Genomic DNA, 26,159 nt, shown 5'->3' on the forward strand with positions numbered 1-26,159 from the left:
AAACTGTGCGCAGTTACAGATAATTATCTGCAAACGCGTGATCTTTTCCACGAAGCTCTGTAGGAACAGGTGTGTGCGATCAGTCTGCAAGCATGGATGTGGACTGGAGGCAGCACACATGCCCTGACTCCCGCTGTCCGCCCCGCTGCCCTCCGTGCTCCCTCCCCACTGTCCTCCCCGCTGTCCTCTGTGCTCTCTCCCCACTGTCCTCCCCACTGTCTTCCCTGCTGTCCTTCATGCTCCCTCCCCACTGTCCTCCCCGCTGTCCTGCGTGCTCCCTCCCCACTGTCCTCTGTGCGCCCACCCTGCTGTCCTCTGTGCTCCCTCCCCACTGCCCTCCATGCTCCCTGCCCGCTGTCCTCTGTGCTCCCTCCCTGCTGTCATCCCCTCTGTCCTCTGTGCTCCCTCCCTGCTGTCCTCCCCACTGTCCTCCGTGCTCCCTCCCTGCTGCCCCCCGTGCTCCCTCCCCCTCTGTCCTCCCCGCTGCCCTGTGTGCTCCCTCCCCCACTTCCCACACAGGGAGCTCCCCCGCCCCACCCCAGACTCACGCCCTCTCAGGATGGCTCCCTTCACCGTCTGCTCCCTGGGCACTTCCTGTCTGTGCAGGGGCCCCTTCCCTGACCCCTTGAGGAGCCATTCCTCCTCCCTCCCCCACACCTCATTGTACTTTTATTCTGTTTATCGTGTGTCTGTAGCATTGTATAACCTCCTGAGATTATCTGGCTCGCTCTTCTGTTTTCACCACTGTGATTACGGTTCTCCCACTCCCGTGATGCCACCGCCTTGACAAGAGTATCAAGTGTGAGGCCCAACTGTGGGCCCTCATTTCGCACAACTGCATTCCTAGCCCCGAGCCGGAGCTCTCCTTCCCAGTACAGGGCACACAGCTCATCAAACCCTTGCTACCTCTGGAGTGATGGGAATGTCCTGTATGCTAAGAGCTAACAGGTGGCTGGGGCCCTGGATGGCTTCAGGATGGAAGCTGGTCACCAGAGAGACCAGGTGTGATTGCAGGATTAGGACTTCCAGCGCCATCCCCACCTCCCACAAGGGAAAGGGCTGGAGTCTGAGCTCAGTCATCAGTGGCCAGAGGTGCAATTGGTGATGCTTATGGAATGGCATCTCCGTGAATGTCCTGAAGTGTTGGGTTTGGAGAGCAACCTAGCTGGTGGACACACACATCCTGCTGCTGAGAGGGTGGAGGAGGGAGGCCTCAGACTGTTCCCAGGCACCACGCCCCGAGCTCTCTCCCAGCTGGCTGGGCCTGAGTTGTACTCTTCATAACAAACCAGTAATAGTAAGTAAAGTGCTTCCTGAGTTCCATGAGTCGTTCTCATTCAAGAACTCCCTGAATTTATAGCCGGTCAGTCACAAGTACTGGTGGCAGCCTGGGACTAGCACCTGGCCTCTGACGGGACGGCCCCGTGGGGTCTGACCTTGACCCCAGGTAGATGGTGTCAGACATGGGTCGGCTCACAGGGCACCAGCCTGTGTTGAGAGTCGGGGAGGTGGTGTTGGAAAAACTCTTTGGTTTCAGAAATATTGTTACGAGTTTGTGCCGGGGTCCAGCCCTGGTGGAGCCAGGGAATTTGAAGGGTGGACGGCGTTGGCATGAGAAACACTTATTTATTGATTGATATAAGATTATTAAGAAACAATAGCGTAGTAGGAAAATCAAGTGGAGGAAGAGGGCTGAATAGCTTGGTTTACGCGGAAGACCAATAAAATTCCAGACAAGGAATTTGCACCATCTACGTTGGGCCACCGGCGCTCGCTTGAATATCTAAGGGTGCCTCGCCTTAGGCTCCCTTTCGCGCGAGTCTTAACAGCCAGGGCAAGTAAGTAGACTTGGCGGGCCTCCGTGCCCCAGATGGGAAGTCAGCCTGAAATTAAAGTAAAGAGGAAAAGGAAAAAGAGAGAGAGAGAGAGAGAGACGGGGGAAACCAGTCCAGTGACTGGCTCCGTCCTCTATTGTTCAGAAGGCCTTTTATACTTTTGATAAAACATGGAGATCAATGGGTAACACAAAGTTATGCAGCCTTAGCAGTCCAGACTCTTATCAAAACCAGGCTTTTCTCTCTGCATACCTAATTGTATACACAAGTCGTAGGTAATTTACATCATCTTCTGGCCAAAAGGGCCAATTAACATTTTACAGCCTTTTTTCTGATAAGGGTTTGTCAACCAGAAGACTTATTTGTGTTGATCTTCCCAAGGTCTGGTGCCACTCTCAGAAAGCACTAAATAAAGTTAACATTCTTACACAGCAAAGATACAGCAACTTATAACAAGTAGAGGGAGTACAGTGATTTATAGCAAAAGAGAAGCAATTAACTCAAAAGTCTAGTGTTGCTAACATCAAAACTACTATGTATCTTTTTCTACATCCTGCTTACATTGAGTAACATCCTTCCAGGTGCCTAAAAGATAAAGAATATGGAGGTCTGGCAGCAGTCATTGAGTCAACAGTGAAAACCCTCTACCGATGTAATTTTTAACTCTTTAGAAAAGGCTCTGTATCTTTAAGATGCTTTTAAGCTTTGTGCCTCTCGCGGTTGGGGGGCTGTAAGCAATTCACAAGCTGTAAGCGGTCTGGGGAACCTGTTAGGCAAGCTAGAGAGCTATCAGAGGGGTTTTAACTGAAACATCCCTTTCAAATGCAAAAGACTAAAGCCCTGATTTGACTTTTTCCGGAGAATATCAGAAGAGTGGAAAAGCAGGCAGATTCTTATTTTTTAGGGGGTGGATGCTCAGGAAATTCCAGGGAGGAAACCTGAGGTCTGATTAGCCTTGCCCTCAGAGCTCTTGCCGTATGACCTTGTCACGGGTGGAATTCCTCACGCGGGCTCCCGGCAAGCTTGCAGGTGCATGGACTGCTAGTGGGACGGATGGAGACATTGCGTTTTCCTGTGGTTTCATATGTTACTTTTTAAACTAAAAAAAGATAGACTGTTACCGGAAAGGATTCTCCATAGGCAGGTCACCGCTGATGAGAAGCAACTTTCACAGTTGTGTCTGACAGTCTGTATTTCATTCTTAAATGATCGCACTTAGTAAAGTGTGTCTGTGTATAGTTTTTGTATACCACAACTTAAGTGAGTTCACTTTTATAAATGAGAGCAAAATTCTTACATGTAGACTTAAGTTCATGACTCTGCCTGTGGTGCCAAAGTTCAAAGAGTAAGAACAGAAGGGAGGTCCAACTTCATACCAGAAGCAGTGTATCAGCGTTACTCTAAGTCTGCTACAGGAAAGAGAGGAGGGGGCATTTTGAAAACTATTCTCAAAGTCATCAACAGTAAGACATCTTTAAAAAGTGTTTTTCTGTATTATAAAAATAATACGTGTTCATTTTAGAAAAGCTAGAACCTATAGATGAAAGGAAAATCATTTCATTTCTGCTAACTGAAAATGGTAGCACTATTGCATGCCTGTTAGACATGTTTTTACTAATATATCCGAGTCAACATGTAAATAGGAATCAGATCATTCTGCTTTGTAACAGTCTCTTCTTCATTTATATAATATCGTTTTATCACATTATCCTAAATTGTTTTTCATAACTACAAAGTACCTCATTGACTGAATGTTCTTGTGTATATTTAACCAAAAACCTGTTCATTGGATCTTTAGCTTATGTGTTTTGCTATTCAAACATTTGGGCTTGATATCGGTATATATTTTAAATTATTTATTAAATACTTTGTTTTTAATATACTGTTAAAGTGGTATTTTACTAGCATTATAATTTCTCAGCTTCTCAAAAAACCAGAAAAGGGAGAGGAGCCGAGCACCGAGAAACCAAAAGGAAGAGTGGAGGAGGCTGAGCCTGGAGACGGGAGGTGGGAGCCCTGTCCTCGTGGGGTGGTCCTGAAGCCCCAGCCCTCAGAGGGTTCGCTGGAGGAGCTGCGGGAGAGGTGAGCCGAGCTCTTGTTTCTCTGACCGTGTTCCGCACCTGAAGTTGTCATCAAGCTGTGGTCCTATCGCCTTCTGCAGTGTGCGTGAATGCTTGTATTCCGTGAACATGCCTGGAGTTCAGGAGCCTCCCTGGGACGCGTGTGTGCACACCTTTGTCTCTGTGGTCAGGGTCGTGCTGACGGTGAACCGTCCATCTGCAGCCCCGAGGCTGCCTTCCAGCAGGGGGTGTCCTGTTTTTGAATTAATTTTAGCTCTGCTTGGAACAGAAACTCAAACTGTAAATAACAGTTCTGTGTCATGATGGATGTTCATCTGATCTACTAGGAAAGTCCCTTGATTACTTCTAGTCTCATTTGCTTTATCTGTAAAACAAAACAGAGGGCTATATTTACTAGGAATTTTAAGAATGTGTGTGTGTGTGTATCGTGGCTTAGTGCCTATCACATACATGTCACTCAAGCCTAAGAGTGAACGTTGTTACTGCTCTCGTTTATTCATCTTCTCTGAAGTTTCTTATTGAGCACCTGTCGCGTGCCCCTCACGTGCAAACCTGCACAGCAGTGGTGAGCAGACTGCATGTTGCCTGCCTGTTTCTGAACTTGTAGTCTGGGAGGGAAGACAGATAATTGTCAGGCAGTTTATGTAAGGTTACTGATAATTTGTGTTGAATCACAGGTCACAGAATGACAGTGATAAAGAGCAAAGGGATAAGGAGAGAAGATCCCGAGAAAAAGAGCTTGAAGCACAACGATGCCACTTGGATGACAGGAGACACAGAGCCCGCTACGAGCTGGAGGAATGTTCGGGAAGAAACGGAGAAGAGCTGGCGAGCGGGAAGGGGTCGGCCGCAGACAGAGGGAGGAGAGGGAGCCAGGAGAGGGGCTGCCCTGTGGAAGCGGCAGAGAGGCCAGGCAGGGAGAAGAGTGAAGACCGGCCGGCACCCAGGAAGGAGCGCACGGGGAGCAAGGTTCTTTTATTCTTCGGGGATAATCTTCCATTCATTTCCTCTGCTCAGAGTATAAACTAGAATCCTGCAGGCTTACAGCTGCTTTTCCGAACAAAAATGTTTTATTTAACCAAGTGTCTTGAGGTGTCTTGAGATGTAGGACCACAGGCTCTGACAGTGTCTTAGGGCTCCCTGTCCTGAAAGGCTATGTCTGTAGAGCAGTGATTCTTGTCAAGTGAGATGGTACCAGGGTCTGAGATGAAACCAGCATCTCCTTTACCCAGAGAACTGATTTCTTTTTTTAACCAAGAAAGGAAAAAAGAAAAACCCACGAAACCCTTTTATTTAGCATAAAACTGCACATTCACACTATTTGCCTAAGAATAAGTGATGGAAAGATTATCTGTTTTTCCCTAGGACAGTAAGGAGAATATGATATGCCTTGGTGCTTCCTTTTACATTAGTAACAGTGTTCTGATTTTTAAATTGAAGTTCAGTTGGTTTACAATACTGTGCTAGTTTCAGGCGTGCTGCGAACTGGCTGTTTTTCCAGGTTATAGTCCATGACAGGCTCACACAAGACCCTGAGTGCAGCGCCTGTGCTTACAGTGAACCCTCGTTGCTCATCTGTTCTATGTTTAGTAGCTCGTATCTGCTAGGCCGCACTCCTGTTTGTCCCTCCCTCTTTCCTTCTCTCCCTTGATAATCGTAAGTTTGTTTTCTGTGACTGTGGGTCTATTTCTGTTTTGTCTATAGATTCATATGTGTTACTTTCAGAGTCTACATATAAGTGGTAATCACATAGTCACTTTCGCTGTCTGACTTACTTCACCTAGTACGGTTCTCTAGGTTCATCCACGTTGCTGCAGATGCTCATTATTTCATTCTTTTTACGGCTGAGTAATATTCCATAGTAAATATGTACCACATCTTCTTTACCCGCTCATCTGTCAGTGGGCACTTAAGTTGCTTCCATACCTTGACTACAGCAAGTCTCCCGCATGAGAACAAATTCCGGTCAGGAGTGTGTTTAAGTCCGGTTTGGTCATAAGTCCAGCAGAATTAGCCCAGGAGCCCAGCTGACACAATCGGCTCTGCAGCACTGTGTTGTAATAGGCTCGTAATACTTTTCACACAAGCGACACCTAAGGCTGTTGAGCTATATGAGCTGTTTATGGAGTTTGGATATTAACCCCTTGCTGGTCACGTCATTGGTGAATATTTCCTCCCATTCTGTAGGGTTTTTATTGGTGGTTTCCTTTGCTGTGCAAAAGCATCAGTTTAATTAGGTCTCATTTGTTTATTTTCTTTTGCTTTGGGAGACCTAAGAAAACATTGCTACGATTTGTCAGAGGATGTTTTGCCTGTGTCCTCTTCTAGGAGTTTTATGTCATGTCTTATATTTAGGTCTTTAAACAATTTTGAGCTTATTTTTGTGCATGGTGTGAGGGAATGTTCTCATTTCAGCGATTTGTGTGTGGCTGTCCAGCTCCCCCGATGCCCCTTGCTGCTGAGACTGTCTTTTCTCCATTGGGTATCCTTGCCTCCTTGGGCTTAGTTGACTATGGACGTGTGGGTTTACTTCTGGGCTCTACTCTGTTCCATTGGTCCCTATGTCTGGTTCTGCACCATAATGTTTTAATTACTGGGGTTTGGTAGTGTAGTCTGACATCTGAAAGGGCTACACCTTCAGTTTTGTTATGTCAGGATTGCCTGGGCAGTTCTGGGAGGTTTGTGGTTCTCTATAAATTTAAGGATTATGTATTCTAGTTCTGTGAGAAATATCATGGGTGTTTTGATAGGGATTGCATTACACCTGTAGGTTGCTTTGGCTAGTGTGGCCGTTTTAGCAGTGTTAATTTTTCTGATCCAAGAGCGTGGGAAAGAGTGTGATAGGCCACATAGGCCTCCCAGGCTCTTTCCCACTCTTCTCATTGGCCAGGCCAGTACTAGGAAAAGGACGTTCTGGTAACCCCATGGCAGTGACTGTGGGGACTTCACACACAGCCCAGGAGTGGTGGGAAAAGGTGAATGGTAGGAAAATGCGAGTGGTGGGCACAGGCGGGTGGTGGGCACAGGTGAGTGGTGGGCACAGGCGAGTGGTGGGCACAGGCGAGTGGTGGGCACAGGCGGGTGGTGGGCACAGGCAGGTGGTGGGTAACAGGTGTGGTGGGCACGGGTGAGTGGTGGGCACAGGCGAGTGGTAGATACAGGTGTGGTGGGCACAGGCGGGTGGTGGGCACAGGCGAGTGGTGGGCACAGGCGAGTGGTGGGCACAGGCGAGTGGTGGGAAAAGGTGAGTGGTAGGCACAGGCGAGTGGTGGGTACAGGCGTGGTGGGCACAGGCGAGTGGTGGGCACAGGTGTGGTGGGCACAGGCGTGGGCACAGGTGAGTGGTGGGCACAGGTGAGTGGTGGGCACAGGCGTGGTGGGCACAGGCGTGGTGGGCACAGGCGAGTGGTGGGTAGAGGCGAGTGGTGGGCGCAGGCGAGTGGTGGGCGCAGGCGAGTGGTGGGCACAGGCGAGTGGTGGGCACAGGCGAGTGGTGGGCACAGGCGAGTGGTGGGTAGAGGCGAGTGGTGGGCACAGGTGTGGGCACAGGTGTGGTGGGCACAGGCGAGTGGTGGGCACAGGCGAGTGGTGGGCACAGGTGAGTGGTGGGCACAGGCGAGTGGTGGGCACAGGCGAGTGGTGGGCACAGGCATGGTGGGCACAGGCGAGTGGTGGGCACAGGCGAGTGGTGGGCACAGGCGAGTGGTGGGCACAGGTGAGTGTGAGCCCTAGAGGAGCAGCACAGGATGCGCCCCCGAGCCTCACCGCCCCTCAGGCGGCCAGGGCTGCTGCTCCGCCCAGGCGCACACACAGCTCCCGCGGGGCTGGCTGGCCTCCTCGGCCGCAGAATCGCTTTGTCCTTCCCTGGCGTTTCTTTCCCACGCCCTGAAGCAGTTTCATTTCATTTCGTGTGCTTTGTCCAGTCATGTTTTCACCCCACCAGCTCTAAGAGCTCAGTGTGATGGCCGGTCAGTGTTTTCTGTAAAGGGGACGGTGGGGGAGTGAGCTGCACAGAAATCGCAGCTCATCACAAGCGTGTGTGACTGTTCAGTTCATGGCTTAGTGTTTCCAAGTTTGCATCCACTGCGCATGTGAGGTTGAGGGGTTGTGATGAGTGTGTGTGAGTTTTCACCTCTCGTAATAGGAGGGAACGCCACGATTGTACCAATCCCACAGAGCAGCCCAGGTTTGGTAATGACACTCTCTCAGAGATCAGCTTCACTTTCAAGTTACTTTGAATACTCTCTTTCATGGCCTATTTTAAAACCTCAAAATGCCTCGTTTCTGACATAGTGCTATGAAAAAGGCTGATTTTCACCTGTTAGACTGATTTCTTTAGATAATTAGGATTATCAGGGGCTAAAATAGATAGAGCTGTTGCCCCAGCCTGTGTTTCTGGCTCTTGGAAGAGTAACACGCTTTCTGTCCTGGCAGGACCGGCCAGGCTTGCAGCTGTACCAGCCCAGAGCTCGCATCCGAGCCCGTGACTGTGATGGAAGACACCCTGAGGAGGGCTGTGACGGGAGGAGGGGTGAGGTGGAAGACTCAACGGTGGCTTTAGCTGAGAAGAGCGAAGAGGCGGTGTGGGGTGACATGCATGTTGGTGACCTGGGTGGGGGCTCCCCACCTCAACACTCCGTGGATTCGAGAGGGCGTTCCTTCCGGAAGTGTATAAATTAAATTAGCCTGGGATAAAACCTGCACGCTGAATTTACTAACGAAGAAATGAGCAGCCAGAACTGTAGAGGTGGCATAGAAAGACAAGAAACCATTCTTAAGTGATTGAACAGCTACAGAGTTTCCCGTTTCTGTTATAAACTGGTACATATGATTTAACCAGAACCAAAAGAAAACTAGCATTGTGTGAATTCTGAAGCACTTTCAACACGTTGTAGGAGTAACGTGGACTTGAGTGTTACACATTCGTAAGTGAATGGTCTGCATCTTGCGCCTCTGTTGGTTTCCTGTGAGCTGTAGTTTTTGGGGAGTGAGCAGCTCTCACTCCTTGTATCTGCCAATTCAGTCTTTCATGTCCCTCCTTTCGTCAGGACTCACTAAGGCTGTGGCGCTGTTGTCCCTCTGATAGGAACCCTGACTCTGTATGAGCCCCAAAGGTCTGACTGTCGCCCTTTTAACAATATGGCCACAGAAGTAACAAAAACAGTTCCAGTCTTTGGTGGAGTGCTCATGGTTTATAACATAAATGGCATTATTTTGAGAGAGGGGTAACTTAGGTATGGCATTGGGTTTCTTTTCTTTTTGCAGCCTGAGGCAGTTGTAAAATAACCTAATGTAGCTTTTTGCAACTGTGTATCCTATAGTATTTTTTCTTTTGGTGAAATTTTAAATGTTAATGTTTTTGGCGCTGTGCTTTGTACCATTTATTAAATAAAAATGTTAGTTGCTATGAGTTTGAACTCCAGTTATGATACTTTCCCTACGTAGAACGTATGTGATAAAAAACTGCTTTTTAAAATGTAGCTGTAATCATCTGAATATTTTGATTATTCCTTATAAGATATAAAATATTTATCAGGGAACTGAGATTTGTTGTGGAAAAGCTCCTTGCTTGTGGGCAGTCAGTCCACCAGCACTGCTGTACTCTAGCTCTTGACTCAGGAGGTGGGGGTGGAGAGGAGGGCTTGCTGTGGGTTCAGTGAGGTCCAGGTGACCTAGCAGCTTCAACTCTGGCTGAAAAGGGCTAGATAGTAAACACTTTAGATTTTACAGGCGATAACGTCTGTGTAACAGCTATTAAACTCTGCCATCATAGTGGAAAAAGCAGCCTTTGAATACGTTTACAATAGAAAAATGAATGGGTAGGGCTGGGTTCCTATAAAACTTAATTTATAAAAACAGGAACATTCAATATTTGGCCTGTGGACCACAGTCTGTTAGGGTTCATTTTCAAGATCCGTGGTTTAAAGGAATGGTTGTTAATACTTTCTGGTTTCAGGAACACTTTGCATTCTTAAGAATTATTAACAACCACAAAGCACTTTTGTTTATCAGCTATTGATGTTTACTGTAGTCAAAATTAAAGCAAAATGTTTGAGCACAAGAATATATAAACATATGTTCCTTTTAGCTGTCAGAGTAATAACCTCACCACACAATTCTACTCCTGGATATAAATCTGAAAAAACAGAAAACACTAATTGAAAATGATACCTGCTCCCCAATGTTCACAGCAGCATCACTGACAATTGCCAAGGCCCGGAAGCAACCCAAGTGTCCATCAACAGAAGAAAGGACAGAGAAGAAGGGGTATCTATACACAGTGGGGTCCTGCTCAGCCACAAAGAAGGAAATGCTTCCGTTTGCAGCAACATGGACGGACTTCAAGGGCATCATGTTACGTGGAATAACTGACAAAGGTGAATGCTATATGGTATAACTTATATGTAGAATCTAAACCAGAAAACTAGTGAATAAAACAACAGCAAAAAACGACTCACAGATACAGAGAACAGTTTAGTAGTAACCAGTGGGGAGGGCAGAGGAAGGAGGGCCAAGATAGGGGTCGTGGGTTAAGAGGTGCAAGCTATGGTGTACAAAACATGTAAGCTACAAGGATATATTGTACAAGGAATCTAACCAGCATTTGACAGTCACTGTGGCTCGATGGACATGAGTTTGGGTAAACTCCGGGAGTTGGTGATGGACAGGGATGCCTGGCGTGCTGCGATTCACGGAGTCGCAAAGAGTTGGACACAGCTGAGCGACTGAACTGATGAATGGAGTATACCCTTTAAAAGTCATGGGTCACTGTGTTGCACGCCCGTAACATGTGCTCCTGCTGCAGTGACAGTGTGACTGATGGAATCCTGTACATCAGCTCTACTTCCACTAACAGTAAGAAAAAGTGGCTGAATGGAGTGACACACAAGAGGTCGCCACACGCCTCAGTATGGCAGGCACTTCTCCAGGCGTCCGCCATGCAATGGTGAGCAGAGCAGCCCAGCCCAGCTTCAGGGGCCTCGGTGCTCTTCCTTTCACACAAGAGGAATGGGAGCCCCTGAAAGCTCACAGCCTTCCTCAAACCCTCTGCATCACAAATGGCAGAATCAGCCCCCCTAAATCAGGAATCCCTAACCCAGAGTCTGTTGGGTGCTCTGGTGACACTGTTGTCCTGACCGTCGGTAGCTTCCATAAATTGGGATCATGATACTATGGAAAAGCATGCTGTACACTTCTGTGGGATGGTCTGCATAAGCTTTCATCAGATCCGCAAAGGAATAACTTTTCAGAAGATAAAATTTTTATATATTAGACTGTCAGTAGTCTGGCTTAAGACTAAATCTTTAAAAAACTAAGATCACGGCATCCGGCCCCAGTACTGCATAGCATGTAGAAGGGGAAAAGGTGGAAGTAGTGAGAAATTTCCTCTTCTTGGGCTCCAGAATCACTGCGGACAGTGACTGCAGCCATGGAATCAGAAGACAGTTGCTTCTTGGCAGGAAAGCGATGACAAACCTAGACAGTGTGTTGAAAAGTAGAGACAAAACTCTGCCAACAGTTGATGCCTTTGAACTGTGGTGCTGGAGTAGACGCCTGAAAGTTGTAGCAAGGAGATCAAGCCAGTCAAGGACTGATGCTGAAGCTCCAGTAGTTTGGTCATCTGATGCAAAGAGATGACCATTGGAAAAGTCCCTAATGCTGGGAAAGACTGAGGGCAGGAGAGGGTGTCAGAGGGTGAGATGGCTCGACGGCATCAGCGCTGCAATGAGCGTGAACTTGGGCAAACTCTGGGAGATAGTGAGGGACAGGCAGGCCTCGTGTGCTGCAGTCCATGGGGTCACAAAGAGTCGGACACAACTGGGTGACTGAACAACAATCCAGCGTTAAGTTTTCTTCACCATCATCTTGCCATAAACATAGAATGGAAGAATTCAGTATCACTGGCAGAAACTATCACCGAAAGTGACCAAGGAGGCCCGAGCTGTGCACTCGGAGCAGAGGCGGAAAGGCCGTGGGCTCCTGGTGGCAGTGCTGGAGCAGCTCGCCCTGGACTCCCCTCCCTGTGGACAAGGGGCAAGTCTGAGCCACTGTCTGTTTCTTTTGGTCTGAACGCATGAGGAACTTTGTTGCTCTGCTGTGGTGATTTTCAGAGTGGCCCCCCAGGCCTCAGCAGCTCCTGGGGGTTTATTAGACATGCATCCTCAAGCCCTGCCTCAGAACTGCCGGTACTCCTGGCTTCCAGCTGACTCTGAGCTGTTTTGAGATGCTCCCAGTAAGTTCTTTTTCTGCTCAAGTCAGCTAGAATTGGTTTCTGTTGCTTAAAACCAAGAATTTCAAAGGAAAACTGATAAATAGGGGAGTAAGGAAATTTGGAGAAAGAAAATTTGGGGAGATAAGCTACATTGCCCTGAGTGAAAATTCCGCTAATTCAGGGACGGGAACCTAGCAGCCTATGCCCTATGGTGGAGAATGACTAATTACCTGTGGGCACCTAAAACAAACTGTTCATCAGGGGCCAGGTCTGAGGAAGCTGCGTCGGCAGTGCCACAGAACAGTGTGAAAGGGAAAAGGAATTCAGGATTGTAGGCAGAGCAGCAATTTCTAATGGCACTGAAAGTTTTCAAATAGCAAACACAGTGTCTAAAATGTTGCCACTTTATAGACATAAGAATTGGGACTTGCTATGCAGATGCTAAAAAATTTGTATCTTACAATCACAGGGTTGAAATAGCCACAAAATGCCTGTGTGGAGGTTGGGACAATGTAATCTGGAAAGAATGAGACTATGTATCAGAACTGAGGTACTTAGCCGGCTTCAGCAGACCCATAGACACCCACCTGGGCGCCACCCTCCCATGCCATTCCCCCCACCAAGGAAGCTGGTTTTCTTCTGCTCCCCCTCCCCACCACCATCTCAGATCTGAAGTAGCCAGTAACAAAGTCGATGTCTAGAGGAGGGTGCTTCCAACCAAAGGAACAAGCAGGCCTTGTTCCTTACTAACTCATGCCTACAAACGTGAGGGGAGCTCATGCAGGCACGCGTTCCCAGTGTTGGGTTCCAAACAAGAAAGAAGAGAGTGCTGGGTTGGACAGAATTTATGGAGTGTGGTGGTTTAAACATCAGTTCTAGCTGTTTACTCAACTGGTCACCCTAAATTCAGTGGTGGCCAAGTGAAGTTCGAGTTTGGCCCAGGGAATCGAGGGAGGTACTCTTCAAGCTCAGACAGGTGCTTCCATCTGGGAGGAATCCACAGAGCTCAGGTAAAAGCTGAAAAAAATTTAAAGCCTTTAATTATGTGTTAAAGTGAAAGTCGCTCAGTCCTGTCCGACTCTTTGTGACCCCATGGACTATTAAGTCCATGGAATTCTCCAGGCCAGAAAACTGGAGTGGGTAGCCGTTCCCCTTCTCCAGGGGATCTTCCCGACCCAGGGATCCGGACCCAGGTCTCCCGCACTGCAGGCGGATTTTTTTTTTTTTTTTTTTACCAGCTGAGACACCAGGGAGCGCAGATACTCACTGAACCACCAGGGAAATCCGAAAAGTCTTCTTTTAAAGCTATTAAGTCCGGTCAAATGTATGGATCATTTTGCTACAAAAACAAAAACCCGAAAATTTCCTAGAATGAACACGTTACTATTTAAAGTTAGAATATTTCCAGAAATTAAAAGAACAGGCAATATTCAGACTTTGGCGTGAAAGTGAGGATAAAATAAAAAATGAAGGGATAGACTAGAGACGCCTCAACCGAGGTAACGGATGCCGTCTGCTCTCACACGGAACCCGGCGGCCAGACGCGGTCCTCCGCGCGGAGCTCCGTCGCGGCCGCGCACTCAGGGGTCGTCAACGTGAACGAACTCGGCCAAAGGCGGAGAGAAACCCAGGACTCAGCAGCCGGGCGCTCGAGCCCGCGGGAAGCACAAAGGGCTAGGGTTAGCGCGCGGACGCCGGAGCCCAGCCGCGGGCCCGCCTGCTCCCGGAGCTTCGGGGCGCGGCCGGGGCGGGGGGCGCGTCACTTCCGGGCGCGGGGGGGCTGCCGGGGGCCGCCGCGCTCCGCGAGGGGCGCCCGAGACCAGCGACCTGATTGGTCTGCGCGGGGGGCGCGGCGCCAAAGTCGCGTGAGCGCGCGCCCGCCCGTCCTGGGGCCGCGCGCACGTTCGCGCGTCCGGAGCCCGCGCCTGCGCCTCGCCGCCATTCGGGAGGCCGCAGCGCTGCAGGCCTTGGCGGAGCCGCCGAGACCGCGAGCTTCCCCCTCCTTTCCGGCCCGGATGCCGGCCGCGGCCCGCTGGTGAGGAGCGCGGCGGGCGGGGAGGGCCGTCCCCGGACCGCTGCCCCGAGGAGGCCTGGGCCTGCCGCCGACGAGGGCCCCAGGCGCGGCCGCGGGCCGGGTGGGGCCGCGGGCCTTGGGGCGGGAGCCGTGCGTCATCCCGCCCGAGGTCGGAAACGTTTTGTTTCAAACCGCGCTGGGGCGACGGAACCCGGGCCCACGAGCTCCTGGTTCTGGAGGCGGTTTTTTCTGCCCCTCGGCTGCGTGGGCTTTGTCATTAATGCCGCTTGGAAGTCAGGGGGCAACCCGCGGAGTGGGGTGGCGTGTATCTGATAACTCAGCAACAAAAAGCCGTTAAAGAGTGGGCAAAGGACTTCAGTGGCTATTTCTCCTGAGGAGATGTGCAGATGGCCCCAGAGCACGTCGAAGGATGACTCTTAGCTATCAGCGTTGTGAAAAAGGAAACCAGCATGCGATACCGCTTCACACTCGCTAATATTGGTAAAAAAAAAAAAAAAAAATTCTGAAGTGGTGATGAGGACCTGGAGAAATTGGAACAGTCCTGCTTTGCTGTCTGGGAAGTGAAATGATGCGGCTATCAGCTATGGAAAATGGTTTAGAAATTACCATTTGAAGTTACCAGTATGATCCAGCAGTTCCCCTCCTAGGTATAAATTCCAAAGAATTGAAAGCAGAGACCCAGGTACTTGTACACCAGTGTCCATAGCAGCCTTATTCAGAGTAGCCAAAAAGAGGGCTCTGGTGGCTCAGTGAGGAAAAAAATCTGGCTGCAATTTGGGAGACCTGGGTTCGATCCCTGGGTTGGGAAGATCCCCTGGGGGAGGGCATCGCAACCCACTCCAGTATTCTTGCTTGGAGCCTGGCGGGCTGCAGTCCATGGGGTGGCAAGGAGTCGGGCACGACTGAATGACTAAGTGCAGTCTTTGTTCAACCAGAGTAGCCAAAGGAGGTAACGCTGTACATGACTGTCAACAGATGAGTGGGAAAAAAGTTGTGGTATATACAGTGGGCTGCTGCATATCCTAGAAAAAATGAAATTATGACGCATGCTCCAGTATATACATGCTAAGTAGGAAAAGCCCCGCACAAAACCCCCAATATTTTATGATTCCTCTCAAAGAGGGAATTGTTGAATGGGTATAGAATTTCTGTTTGTGATGATTTTGGAAATGGATAATGGAAACGGCCATACGACATTGTGAATGTACTGAGTGCCACTAGATTATGCATTTAAAAGTGGTAAATTGAATGATTTGTTCATTTTTAAAGTGGTAAGAATGGTAAGTTTATGCTGTATTTTATCACAGTTTTAAACAATGTGTACAAAGAAGCTAGACTACAGAGACTGGTTGCGAGGAGCGCGGCACTGTTACAGCAGTTAGTTTGTGTGGGTCTCTGATAGATCCATGAAGGAACGCGTGATGCCTGTTACAGACTGTGGGCTTCAGTTAGTGACATATATTTGTTTATTGGGCTTCCCTGTCGGCTGTAACAAATTCACTGGCTTAATACAGTGTTAATAATAGAAATGATGTGCAGAGGAGGAAAGGAGGAATGTGAGAAGGCAGAACTTTCTGTTCAATTGCTGTTTAAACCTAAAATTTCTCTAAAGTTTACTATTTTTTAAAAAATAAGCAAAGGTGAAGAGCAGTGCTGTTGTGTTTATACGTTGTTATTTAGTCACTAAGTCATGTCAGGCTCTGGGACCCCATGGACTGTACTGCTAGGTTCCTCTATCCATGGAATTTCCCAGGCAAGAATACTGAACTGGGTTGCCGTTTGCTTCTCCAGGGGTTCTTCTGAATGGTAGATTCATTTCATGTAATTGTTTTTGGCCCATTTACTGGCTTTTCAAGATCTTACTAAATTTTACTATATTAACTTGGTTGAGGTATTTGAGAAAGAAACTGGATAGATAGCAGAACATTATTGTGGTCCTTCATCAGATGCTATTTGCCTGACCTTGAGTAAGTTGTTAATGTCCAGGTTTCAATTTCCTTAACTGTAAAGTTTGCTTATTCCCGTAGCATAAAAATCCATGCTTCAGGAGTCGATGAATTCTTGGCAAGCATTTTTGCCTCCTGCTGGTTGTGGAAGCATTTGCCCTGCAGAACGTTGTTGAGATGCTTGAAGAAGTGGTACCTGTTGGCGAGAGGTCCGGTGAATATGATGGATGAGGCAAAACTTCTAGCTCAGTTCACTGCACTTCTGAAGCGTTGGTTGTGTGGCATGTGGTTGGATGTTATTGTGGAGAAGAATCGGGCCCTTTCTGTTGACCGGCGCCAGCTGCAGGCATTGCAGTTGAGGATGCGTCTCGTGAACTTGCTGAGCATACATCTCAGGTGTCATGATTTCGCCGGGATTCAGAAAGCTGTAGTGGATCCGATGGGCAGCAAACCACCAAATGATGACCATGACCTTTTCTTGGTTCAAGTTTGGCTTTGAGAAGTGCTTTGGAGCTTCTTAGTCCAGGCACTGAGCCGGTCATCGTTGGTTGTTGTATAAAATCTACTTTTTGTTTCACATTATAATCTGATGGAGAAATGAATCATTGTTGCATAGAATAAGAGAAGACGACACTTCAAAAGGATGATTTTTTTTTTTTTTTTGGATTTGTGGTCAGCTGATGAGCTGGCCGCTTATCAAGCCTTTTTACCTTTCCCATTTGCTTCAAATTCTGAACAACTGTAGAATGGTTGATGTTGAGTTTTCTGGCAACTTCTCATGTAGTTGTAAGGATCAGGTTCGATGATCATCTCAATTGATCATTGTCAACTTTGGTGGCCGGCCACTGCACTCCTCATCTTCAAGGCTCTTGTCTCCTTTGTAAAACTTCTTGAACCACCACTGCACTCTACTTTCATTAGCAAATTCTGCACCAGATGCAGTGCTGATGCTGCGAATTGTCTCTGGTGCATTTTATGACCCATTTTGAACTCGAATAAAAATAACCACTTGAATTTGCCTTTTGTCTAACATCATTTCCCTAGTCTAAAATAAACAGCAAGTAATGTCATTAGCAAAAAAAAAAAAAGCCATAAAGTGAGAAATGCATGTTAAAATGAGGTATATTTTGACCACATATACTTAAGAATGTATTCCAGTAACCGCAAAGTTTAACAATGCAAAACCATACTTTTGCATCAGCCTAATAATTTAATGGCTGCATTCACCATCCACAGTGATTTTGATGCCCAAGAAAATAAAATCTGCCACAGCTTCCACTTTTTCTCCTTCTGTTTACCATGAAGTGATGGGACTGGATGTCATGGTCTTAGTTTTTTGAATGTTCTGAATGGTTTTTCACTCTTCTCTTTCACCCTCATCAAGGAGTTCCTGAGCTCCTCTTTGCTTTCTGCTGTTAGAGGCATGTCATCTGTATATCTGAGGTTGTTGGCATTTCTCTGGCAGTCTTGAGTCTAGCTTGTGATTCATCCAGCCCAGCGTTTTGCGTGATGTAGTCTGTCTATAATTCCATAGTGGATCATTAAATTGATACTCAACGAGGGCGGTGTCATGGATATTATCTACCGTAATCTTTGGTGTCATTTTATTAAAGTTAATGTCTAGGCTTTGGATTGGACCCCTGTTGCTGTTGGAAGGGGCAGGATAGTGAGATCATCAGGGTTATAGAGGGCACAGATTTTCACAGTGAAGTAATTTTGATTACCCTTCCTTTTGTTTTTTTCAGGTCCAACTTCTCATTTTTGTCCTTCATGTACTATACGTTGTTTTCTGTGGTCTAGTAAAAAAGCCATGTACACTTGCCTGCCCTTTGAAGACCATTTTAAAGAATTCTTCTAAGACAACTGGTAAGTCTACTGATGAAAGAAAGAACATGGTGGTCTATATTTCTTCCCTGGTCTAAAAGTTTTTGTCCTGAATTTATACAGTGATGTTCTAGTAGCATTGCTTTGCGTGTATTTTTGTGTGCTTTTAACATTTCTCACTTTCTAACATTTAAGAGAATATTTTATGATGAGTGCATTTTTAAAAAGTGCTTAGAGTTCTTAAGGGAAAACATTAAAAGCATACACACCCGTATTAATAGTGGTATACGAACATGTATTAATTATGTTAGTTACAGAATCTGGTTTGGCAGCTGCTGGACCCTTGCTAAGAAGGGCACACCGGACATAACTGGTGGGGAGTAGAATGGAGTCCAGAATAGAGCCGCAGGCCTTAGTGATGCTGAATAGAGCCCTGCACGTCAGGGAAGGACAGTATGTGTCACTGATTACACGTGTGATCAATGTTGAGATGAAAACTATCCATTTGGGGTCAAAAACAGGCTGGACACCAAAGAATTAAAGATACGAATATGTAAGAAGAGAATGAGGTTATCATCATAGGAAAAATACTGAGTTATTAAAAAAAATATTTGAATGAGAAGGCATAATTTAAAACACAGTCATAAGAGAAACAGTTTTAAATTTTTAATTTTTGTGTAAACCAGTTGGTCAAAAAGTTCTTTTGAATTTTCCCATGATATGTTACGGAAAACCTGAATGAACTTTTGGGCCAACCCATGATGTAGTTTAGGAAAAAAACAGTCAAATAAAGTCAAGAGACAAATGGTAAATTGAGAAGGTAGTTTCCATAAAGTGGCTGACTTCTTTTGTATACAAAGACTATTTACAAATAATTAAATGCATAAAGTACACCCTAGAAAAAAGATATACCTTTGGCTGATAAAAAGGGAAGACACTCAGTCTTTCTCATTAAAGAACATTAAAACTATAGTGAGATGTCAGTTTTCACCTAAGGAGCAGCAAGGGCTTAAAGTGTAATGACCCTCTGGTGATGAGGGAGTTGGGAATTCTTGAATTATCCCTCACATAGACACACTTGGTATGTAAGGTATGTGATAGTACTGCAGGTTTTTGAGAGTTTGGTGAAACATTAGTTTCAGTTGCAAATAGCCTTTGAAACATTTCTTGGAATTTCCCCTACAAAAATACCCTCACATTCAAAGATCTGTATAAGGAATTTTAGTGCTTAGCCTGTGTGTAAAGATACCCTAGGAAATGCCTTCTAATTTAGCAGAAGCCTGTATGTGCCCTTATTGTAGAATCAGAAACTTGGTCCAGTTGCTCTCAAGTCACCAAAGTACGTTCCTTTCACTTCCCTGGGGTCTGGCCTTATTGTTTGTCCTGAGCCACAGACTTCTCTTCTTTAAATGGAAGCTCATTGCAGAAAAATATGTTTAGTACCTCATTTGTATAGACTGTATGTGCCCTTTTGTAAACATAGGACTTCTCCTTAGTGATACATAAGTAGAGTGACTACCCTTGGGAAGTGATACTGTGTGAATGTCTTGTCCGCATGAATGAGTATGTGAGTTTCTCTTAACTTTTACTGCCTAAGAAGATCAGCTTAAAAGTTTAAAAGTCCTGTTTTCTGGTAAGCAAGTTGCCTCAAGGGTGTCCTCCGTCTCAGTTGCTGTTTTTGGCAAAGCCCCTCACAGCCTTTAATGTCTCTGCTGAGAGCCTTCTCGGTGTTGTCTTCCACGTCGTTTCCTCTCAGCTGATGTAAGCACCACGTTGCATGTAAGCACCTGAAACCCAAGCACCTGGAAGAGCGTAGGGCGCAAAATAATTAAGTTATTAAGTGAATGGATAAAAATACATCAGGATGGATAAAGCGTTACAAGATATGTTGACTTTTTTTTAAAAGTTGTCTTTTCACAGTTAGATTTAGTTTAACAAGCACTTTGTAAAGTGGGTCTAAAGTTTCTTGCTCTGCCTGAATAGCTTAGCTTTAACTTTGACATTTACTCAGCCTTTGTGTGCTAACAGCTTGTTGATTCGGGGTATTACAGTGTAAGGCACATGCTGTAGATAATTCTGGAATCAGGCTTGGGTTCCTGAGAGGCTTATAACCTGGGTAATTGACTTTGAACATTAGGTTCGTCGTATGTAGATGAAAATAATATTGGAGTCATATTGTTAGGATTAAATGAGATGATTTATGTAAAAATAGCAGAGTTCCTGGGACTTGGTTAAAAATTAGCTGTATTTTTCCCTTCTCTTTACAGTCTTTATAGAGATATTTATAATAAATGTGTATGCCGTTCTAGACTTAAAATTTTTCAAGTATAGAATGGACTAGAAATGGCATTTCATTCAAATTATGATCCCTGAAAATCACTCATTTATTTCTCCTTTGTCGCAGCACTGTTTTTAAAGAATAAAATCGTGTATGTTAGAAAAATGGAAGTATTCCAGGAACTTCGTAAGACGTCGGCACATTTGGAGTGTGACCACTGCAATTTCAGAGGCACAGATTATGAAAATGTACAAATCCACATGGGTACCATCCATCCAGAATTTTGTGATGAAATGGATGCCGGTGGGTTAGGTAAAATGATATTTTACCAGAAAAGTGCAAAGCTGTTTCACTGCCATAAATGCTTTTTCACCAGCAAGATGTACTCTAACGTATACTATCACATCACGTCTAAACATTCGGCCGCAGATAAATGGAATGAGAAGCCAAAAAATCAGTTCAACAAAGAAGCAGAACCTGTGAAAAGCCCCCCTCTTCCTGAACACCAGAACATGGCCTCCAGTTCAGCAGAGCTCCTGAAGCCTGCCCCTGCCCTTTCTATAGAAACACAGAAACTTGGCCCAGTTGTGTCTCCAGAATCACCAGAACCTGCCCCTCTTCCTTCCCTGGACTCTCAGAAGCTTGGCCTTGTTGTTTCTCCTGAGCCACAGACACCTTCTCTTCCTTCTCCTGAGCCTCCAAAACCAGCTCCTGTCTCTTCTCCTGAACTTCCAAAACCAGCCCCTCTTGTTTCTGAATCTCAGAAACAAGTCCCTGTTCCTTCTCCAGAACCACAGAAACTTGCTCCTGTGTCTCCTGAGCCAATAAAGGCCACTCTGACTAATCCCAAATCCCAGAAACACTCCCATTTCCCAGAAACATTGGTGCCACCTTCAGCCCCATCCCCTGAGTCACCAGTACTAGCTGCCTCCCCAGAGCCTTGGGGACCATCCCCAACTGCTTCTCCGGAGTCTCGGAAGCCAGCCCAGACTGTCTCCCCTGAGCCGAGGAAGCTGTCCCCATCAGTGTCTCCTGAACCTTGGAAGCTGTTCTCTGCTGTCTCCTCAGAGCCTCGGAGGCCAGCCCCAGCTGTGTCACCAGGCTCTTGGAAGCCAGGGCCACCTGGATCCCCCAGGTCTTGGAAATCTAGTCCGTCAGCATCATCAGGACCTTGGAAGCCAGCTAAACCTGCTCCATCTGTGTCTCCCGGACCTTGGAAACCGGCTCCGTCCGTGTCCTCTGCCTCCTGGAAGTCTTCATCAGTCTCGTCTGGTTCCTGGAAATCTCCTCCTGCGTCTCCTGAGTCGTGGAAGTCTGGCCCACCGGAGCTGCGAAAGACCACTGCCACCTTGTCACCTGAGCACTGGAAGACAGCTCCTCCAGAGTCTCCTGAGGCTCGCAAACCTGGCCCAACACTGTCCCCAGAGATCCGGAGTCCAGCAGGGTCTCCAGAGCTCAGAAAGCCCTCAGGGTCTCCTGATCAGTTTTCTCCTGATCAGCGGAAAACATCTCCTGCTTCAGTTGATTATCCTGAGTCCCAGAAAAGTTCCCGTGGTGGTCCCCCTGATCTCTGGAAGTCTTCCTTTTTCATCGAACCTCAGAAACCTGTCTTCCCTGAGATCCGGAAACCAGGTCCTTCTGGGCCATCTGAGTCCCCCAAAGCAGCCTCTGATATCTGGAAGCCTGTTCTCTCGGTCAATACTGAGCCTAGAAAGCCTGCCCTGTTTTCTGAGCCTACCAAAACCGCCCCTCCTGCTTCTCCTGAACCACGAAAACGTGCTCTTTTTCCAGAGCCCCGGAAGCACGCCCTTTTCCCTGAACTTCCAAAATCTGCCATCTTCTCGGAGTCTCAGAAGGCAGTTGAGCTTGGTGATGAACTACAGGCAGATGCCATAGACGATCAAAAGTGTGATGTTCTAGTTCAGGAAGAACTGATGGCTACACCTAAGAGACTCTTGGAAGACACGTTATTTCCTTCCTCAAAGAAGCTCAAGAAAGACAACCAGGAGAACTCTGATGCTGAGCTTAGTAGCAGTGAGTGTATTAAAGCAGATTTGGATGCAGTAGATGGTAAGGGCCAAGAATCAAGCAGTGACCAAGAGCAGGTTGATGTGGAATCTATTGATTTTAGTAAAGAGAACAAAATGGACATTACTAGTCCAGAGCAGTCCAAAAATGTGTTGCAGTTTACTGAGGAAAAAGAGGCTTTTATCTCTGAAGAAGAGATTGCAAAATACATGAAGCGTGGAAAAGGAAAATATTATTGCAAAATTTGTTGCTGTCGTGCTATGAAAAAAGGTGCTGTTTTGCATCATTTGGTTAATAAGCATAATGTCCATAGTCCTTACAAATGTACAATTTGTGGAAAAGCTTTTCTTTTAGAATCTCTCCTTAAAAATCATGTAGCTGCTCATGGGCAAAGTTTGCTTAAATGTCCACGTTGTAATTTTGAATCAAATTTTCCAAGAGGCTTTAAGAAACATTTAACTCATTGTCAAAGCCGGCATAATGAGGAAGCAAATAAAAAGCTGATGGAAGCTCTGGAACCTCCACTGGAGGAGCAGCAAATTTGATTTTTAAACCTGGTGTGGACATGTGCTCTACAGAGTTGTTCATTGAACCCATGTGTTGAAAGTATCAGTTAGAAAGCCTGGCTGGGTCAGTAGATCCTGATGCTTGGTGTGCTGTGTTTGTCTCAGTGGTGTTACAGAGAATAAGTGTTTGTTATTTTTTTCCTTGGTCTCTTGTTTATGTGGCTGTTGTATAAGTCAATAAATGCATATTGTGTATTCCATATGGGTAAAATTTCTCTAATTTCTTTAGTATATTTGAGTAATATGAAGAGGTAGGTGTTCTATAGAACAAGACTAAGTCGTACCCAGTTGGAAACATCTAGTTACATCTTTCTTGTGCAACTAATTTTGGACAGTGGAAATTAGGCATGAAAATTCTGAGAAGTTTTGTTCTCTTAAGTGTGTGTTCAGATGATAAAAATTATTTTAAAGTTTCTATTTGGTCATAAAATGTTAGTTGATTAATCTTGAACCACTTTTAGGTGATTATTAGCTTTTATGTCATGGAAATTTGGAGTCTCAGGGTTGCTGATTTTCTGCTAAAAGAGGGGAAATTGAGTCAGTTTAAAATACAGTTTGCAGTCTTCTGTAGGAAACTGAGAAACAGGGGTGTGATTTTAGGTCTTGTCCTTAGTTGATTCCTTTGGAATCTGCCATTCTGTACCCTACCCCAGGATCTGGCCCTTCCCTTCCATGTGAGCTCATACCAACAGGTGATCCTTGCTTGCCAAATGTGTTACGAGTTGCACCTCCTGCTGGGCCTTATGCACCGTCTTTTGGGGCTTCAGACCAGGGTCATGAGCAGAACCGAAAGTCTTCCAGATTCACCACAAAAAGTTTTATAAATATTACTGTTTAAGAATACACCAGTTCTGTGTTTTTCACAGTTGTTACTGTAAGTACTTGGTGCCTGTTTATGGATTGTTTTATTCTAAAATATTTTGTCAAATGTGTATCAACCAAATTAAAAACAAAGGCTTTCATGTTAGCAGTATCTTCCTGTGTGTTTTCTTTTGTGTAATTTTCATATGATACCAAATTCCATTATTTCCAATTTCCACTTGTTTTCACACTGATTTTCATATCTGGAGCAGCATTTTCTAAGCTCTGTTTTCTCAGAGTGGTCAGGTAGGTTCAGGGACTGTACGGTCGTCCCTTGGTGTCCACAGGGAATTAATTCCATGACCCCCTGCAGATACCAAAATCCGTTGGATGCTCAAGTCTCTTAAAAGCATGTAGTGTTTGTATTTAACCTGCCATACTTTAAATCATCTCTAGGTAGCTTACAGTGCCTAACACAATGTAAGTGCATTATAAATAGTTATCAGCATGTGGCCAATTCAAGTTTTGCTTTATGGAACTTTCTGGAAGTTTTTTCGAATACTTTTGATCCATGGTTGGTTGAGTCCATGAAAGTGGAAACCAAGGATGCATGAGTCCTAGCTTCATGAGGCTTTGTACGAAAATTCTCATCAATCCATGTTAGCCTATTAAAGGTCACAATCCTGGTGGTGGTCAGTCCTGACTGCTTCGTTGAAACAATAGGAAGCAGTTAGTGTCATAAGGATTCTTATTTGTAGCCAGAAATGAGATATTGGCTTATGCACTTGAATTCCATCAAACAAGCAGCTCCAGAGCTGCCATTTCAGAGAAGACGGTCTGGCAGGGAAGGCGCTGCTTAATGGGATTGTTGATTCACGCTGGGCAGCTTAACAACAAGCTTGCGTGTTGTGGAGTTGACTCCGAGACATGATGCCAGCAGGCAGGAGGGGGAAGGTGTCTTGGATACAGCTGTCTTACATGCTGACTTGATTAAAATTACGAGTAGAAGAACAAGGGACCTCCAGTGCCCAGAAATTGTTTTGAAGCCTGCAGTCAGAACAGCCATGTCTGAGCGTGTAACAGCAGGCAGCAGGTTCTTTGGAGCCCTATCTTTTGGGGCAGTCTTCTCAGAGAGTCCTCGGTGCGTCTGCTCAAGGGGAATCTAGCTAGACCCCGTAACTTGGCATCTCGTGTTGGTTTTTAGTAGTACCATCGTAAGAGACTTGGTGCTAGGTTAGGTAGCTGTGGCGCTTGTGTAGTTTGGCATTAAGGCCAACTGGAGATCCAGCCAGTCCATTCTGAAGGAGATCAGCCCTGGGCTTTCTTTGGAAGGACTGATGCTAAAGCTGAAACTCCAGTACTTTGGCCACCTTGTAAGGCTCGGACGCACTCTGAAAGGACACTCAGGGACAGCCTCTAGCGGACTGACAGAGTTTGTGATCTAACTGCGCAGGTTTATAATTCTCAGGGAATAGAGCATAAGGCTGACTTGCACGCAGCCATTCCAGATAAACATTACAGCACTCAAGCATAAGAGACAGTTCCCATCGCCCAAGACATAACAGCTTTGGCGAAACTCTAAAGGGAGTCTTATCGTGAAACAACAGTCCTTGCTCTCAGAAACAGGTGGTCAGAAGGAAGCCTTCGAACGCCTCAAGGCCGGGTATATAACCCTTCGTTATCCATTCCCAGCCTCAGGCACTCGGTGAATGCTCATAACCCTTTGTTATGCTCGTTTCAGCTTCCAACCTTCGTCATGAGTGGAGCAAATACATTTTCAGTATTTTCTCAAAGCCTTCCAGCTCCTCCACACCACCTCATGTGAAGAGTTGACTCATTGGAAAAGAGTCTGATGCTGGGAGGGATTGGGGGCAGGAGAAGGGGACGACAGAGGATGAGATGGCTGGATGGCATCACTGACTCGAACGTGAATCTAAGTGAACTCTGGGAGTTGGTGATGGACAGGGCGGCCTGGCGTGCTGCAATTCATGGGGTCGCAAAGAGTTGGACACGACTGAGCGACTGAACTGAACTGAAACCACTGTGTTCTTGGCTCACCTCAGCTGTAGCTTCCCAGTTTTTTCTCCTTTCACCTCTAAGGGGTAAACTGTGTCCTTAGTTTAGAACCTATTTACTTTCTTTTTACTTTTTAATTTGTTTATGTATTTTTGGCTGTGTAAGAGATTTCCACAATGTGATCCACACGGTCAAAGGCAATGAAGCAGAATTGGTGGTTTCTCTGAAATTCTCTTGCTTAGGACTGGTTTTGCAGTTGTTTTGGGAAACAGCCACAGGGCGGCAGCATTTATTTACGCCCATCTCTGGTTTCGACAAGCAAAGCGTTATGGAAAACCCTGTTCATCCAGGTTTCTCCGGCTGAGGTAAGCCCTGCCCTGGAGCCTTCTTGATCAGTCACTGAACTGATTGTGACTTTGCCCTTCTGGTGTCAAAGAAGCAAGATTTCTTTGAGGAACAAATACAGAATGCCAGTAGACACTTGAGAAATGCTCGGCACCCCTATCGGCTCAGTCCCATCACATGGCTCTTAGGAAA

At 46.3% G+C, this 26,159-nt stretch overlaps 2 protein-coding genes and 1 long non-coding RNA gene across 11 annotated transcripts in view; 2 read left to right on the forward strand and 1 right to left on the reverse strand.

Moving 5' to 3' along the window:
• Window positions 1-9,326, forward strand: part of UPF3A (UPF3A regulator of nonsense mediated mRNA decay) — a 26,718-nt gene extending 17,392 nt beyond the window's left edge. For 3 of the 5 annotated variants that reach the window (XM_060394252.1, XM_042255117.2, XM_015098281.4), the window contains 3 exons: window positions 3,757-3,917; window positions 4,594-4,885; window positions 8,351-9,326. In XM_060394252.1, coding sequence (XP_060250235.1) covers window positions 3,757-3,917; window positions 4,594-4,885; window positions 8,351-8,596 — 699 coding nt within the window. In that variant the 3' untranslated portion in view covers window positions 8,597-9,326. Of the gene's footprint in view, window positions 1-2,739; window positions 2,865-3,756; window positions 3,918-4,593; window positions 4,886-8,350 lie in introns of those variants that run through there. The other 2 variants (XR_009595178.1, XM_060394253.1) reach the window with 2 other exon arrangements.
• A 1,053-nt stretch (window positions 9,327-10,379) lies between these two features.
• Window positions 10,380-13,866, reverse strand: LOC121820484 (uncharacterized). Its single transcript, XR_006061047.2, has 2 exons — window positions 13,396-13,866; window positions 10,380-13,145 (listed from the first exon to the last, which is right to left on the reverse strand). It is a non-coding gene; the product is annotated as an uncharacterized LOC121820484 (long non-coding RNA).
• A 199-nt stretch (window positions 13,867-14,065) lies between these two features.
• Window positions 14,066-23,772, forward strand: CHAMP1 (chromosome alignment maintaining phosphoprotein 1). 5 transcript variants are annotated; one of them, XM_004012243.6, is made up of 3 exons: window positions 14,066-14,845; window positions 17,855-17,975; window positions 20,338-23,772. In XM_004012243.6, the coding sequence occupies exon 3, from the start codon at window positions 20,376-20,378 to the stop codon at window positions 22,782-22,784; it is 2,409 nt and encodes an 802-aa protein (XP_004012292.1). In that variant the 5' UTR covers window positions 14,066-14,845; window positions 17,855-17,975; window positions 20,338-20,375; the 3' UTR covers window positions 22,785-23,772. The 5 variants fall into 5 exon arrangements, with proteins under 5 accessions (XP_004012292.1, XP_012040369.1, XP_042111053.1 ...); XM_012184979.5 differs by having other exon boundaries at window positions 14,066-14,810; XM_042255119.2 differs by having other exon boundaries at window positions 14,066-14,643.
• The last annotated feature ends 2,387 nt before the right edge of the window (window positions 23,773-26,159 follow it).

The sequence above is a fragment of the Ovis aries genome, chromosome 10 (genome assembly GCF_016772045.2).
Source record: "Ovis aries strain OAR_USU_Benz2616 breed Rambouillet chromosome 10, ARS-UI_Ramb_v3.0, whole genome shotgun sequence".
Lineage (NCBI taxonomy): Eukaryota > Metazoa > Chordata > Mammalia > Artiodactyla > Bovidae > Ovis > Ovis aries.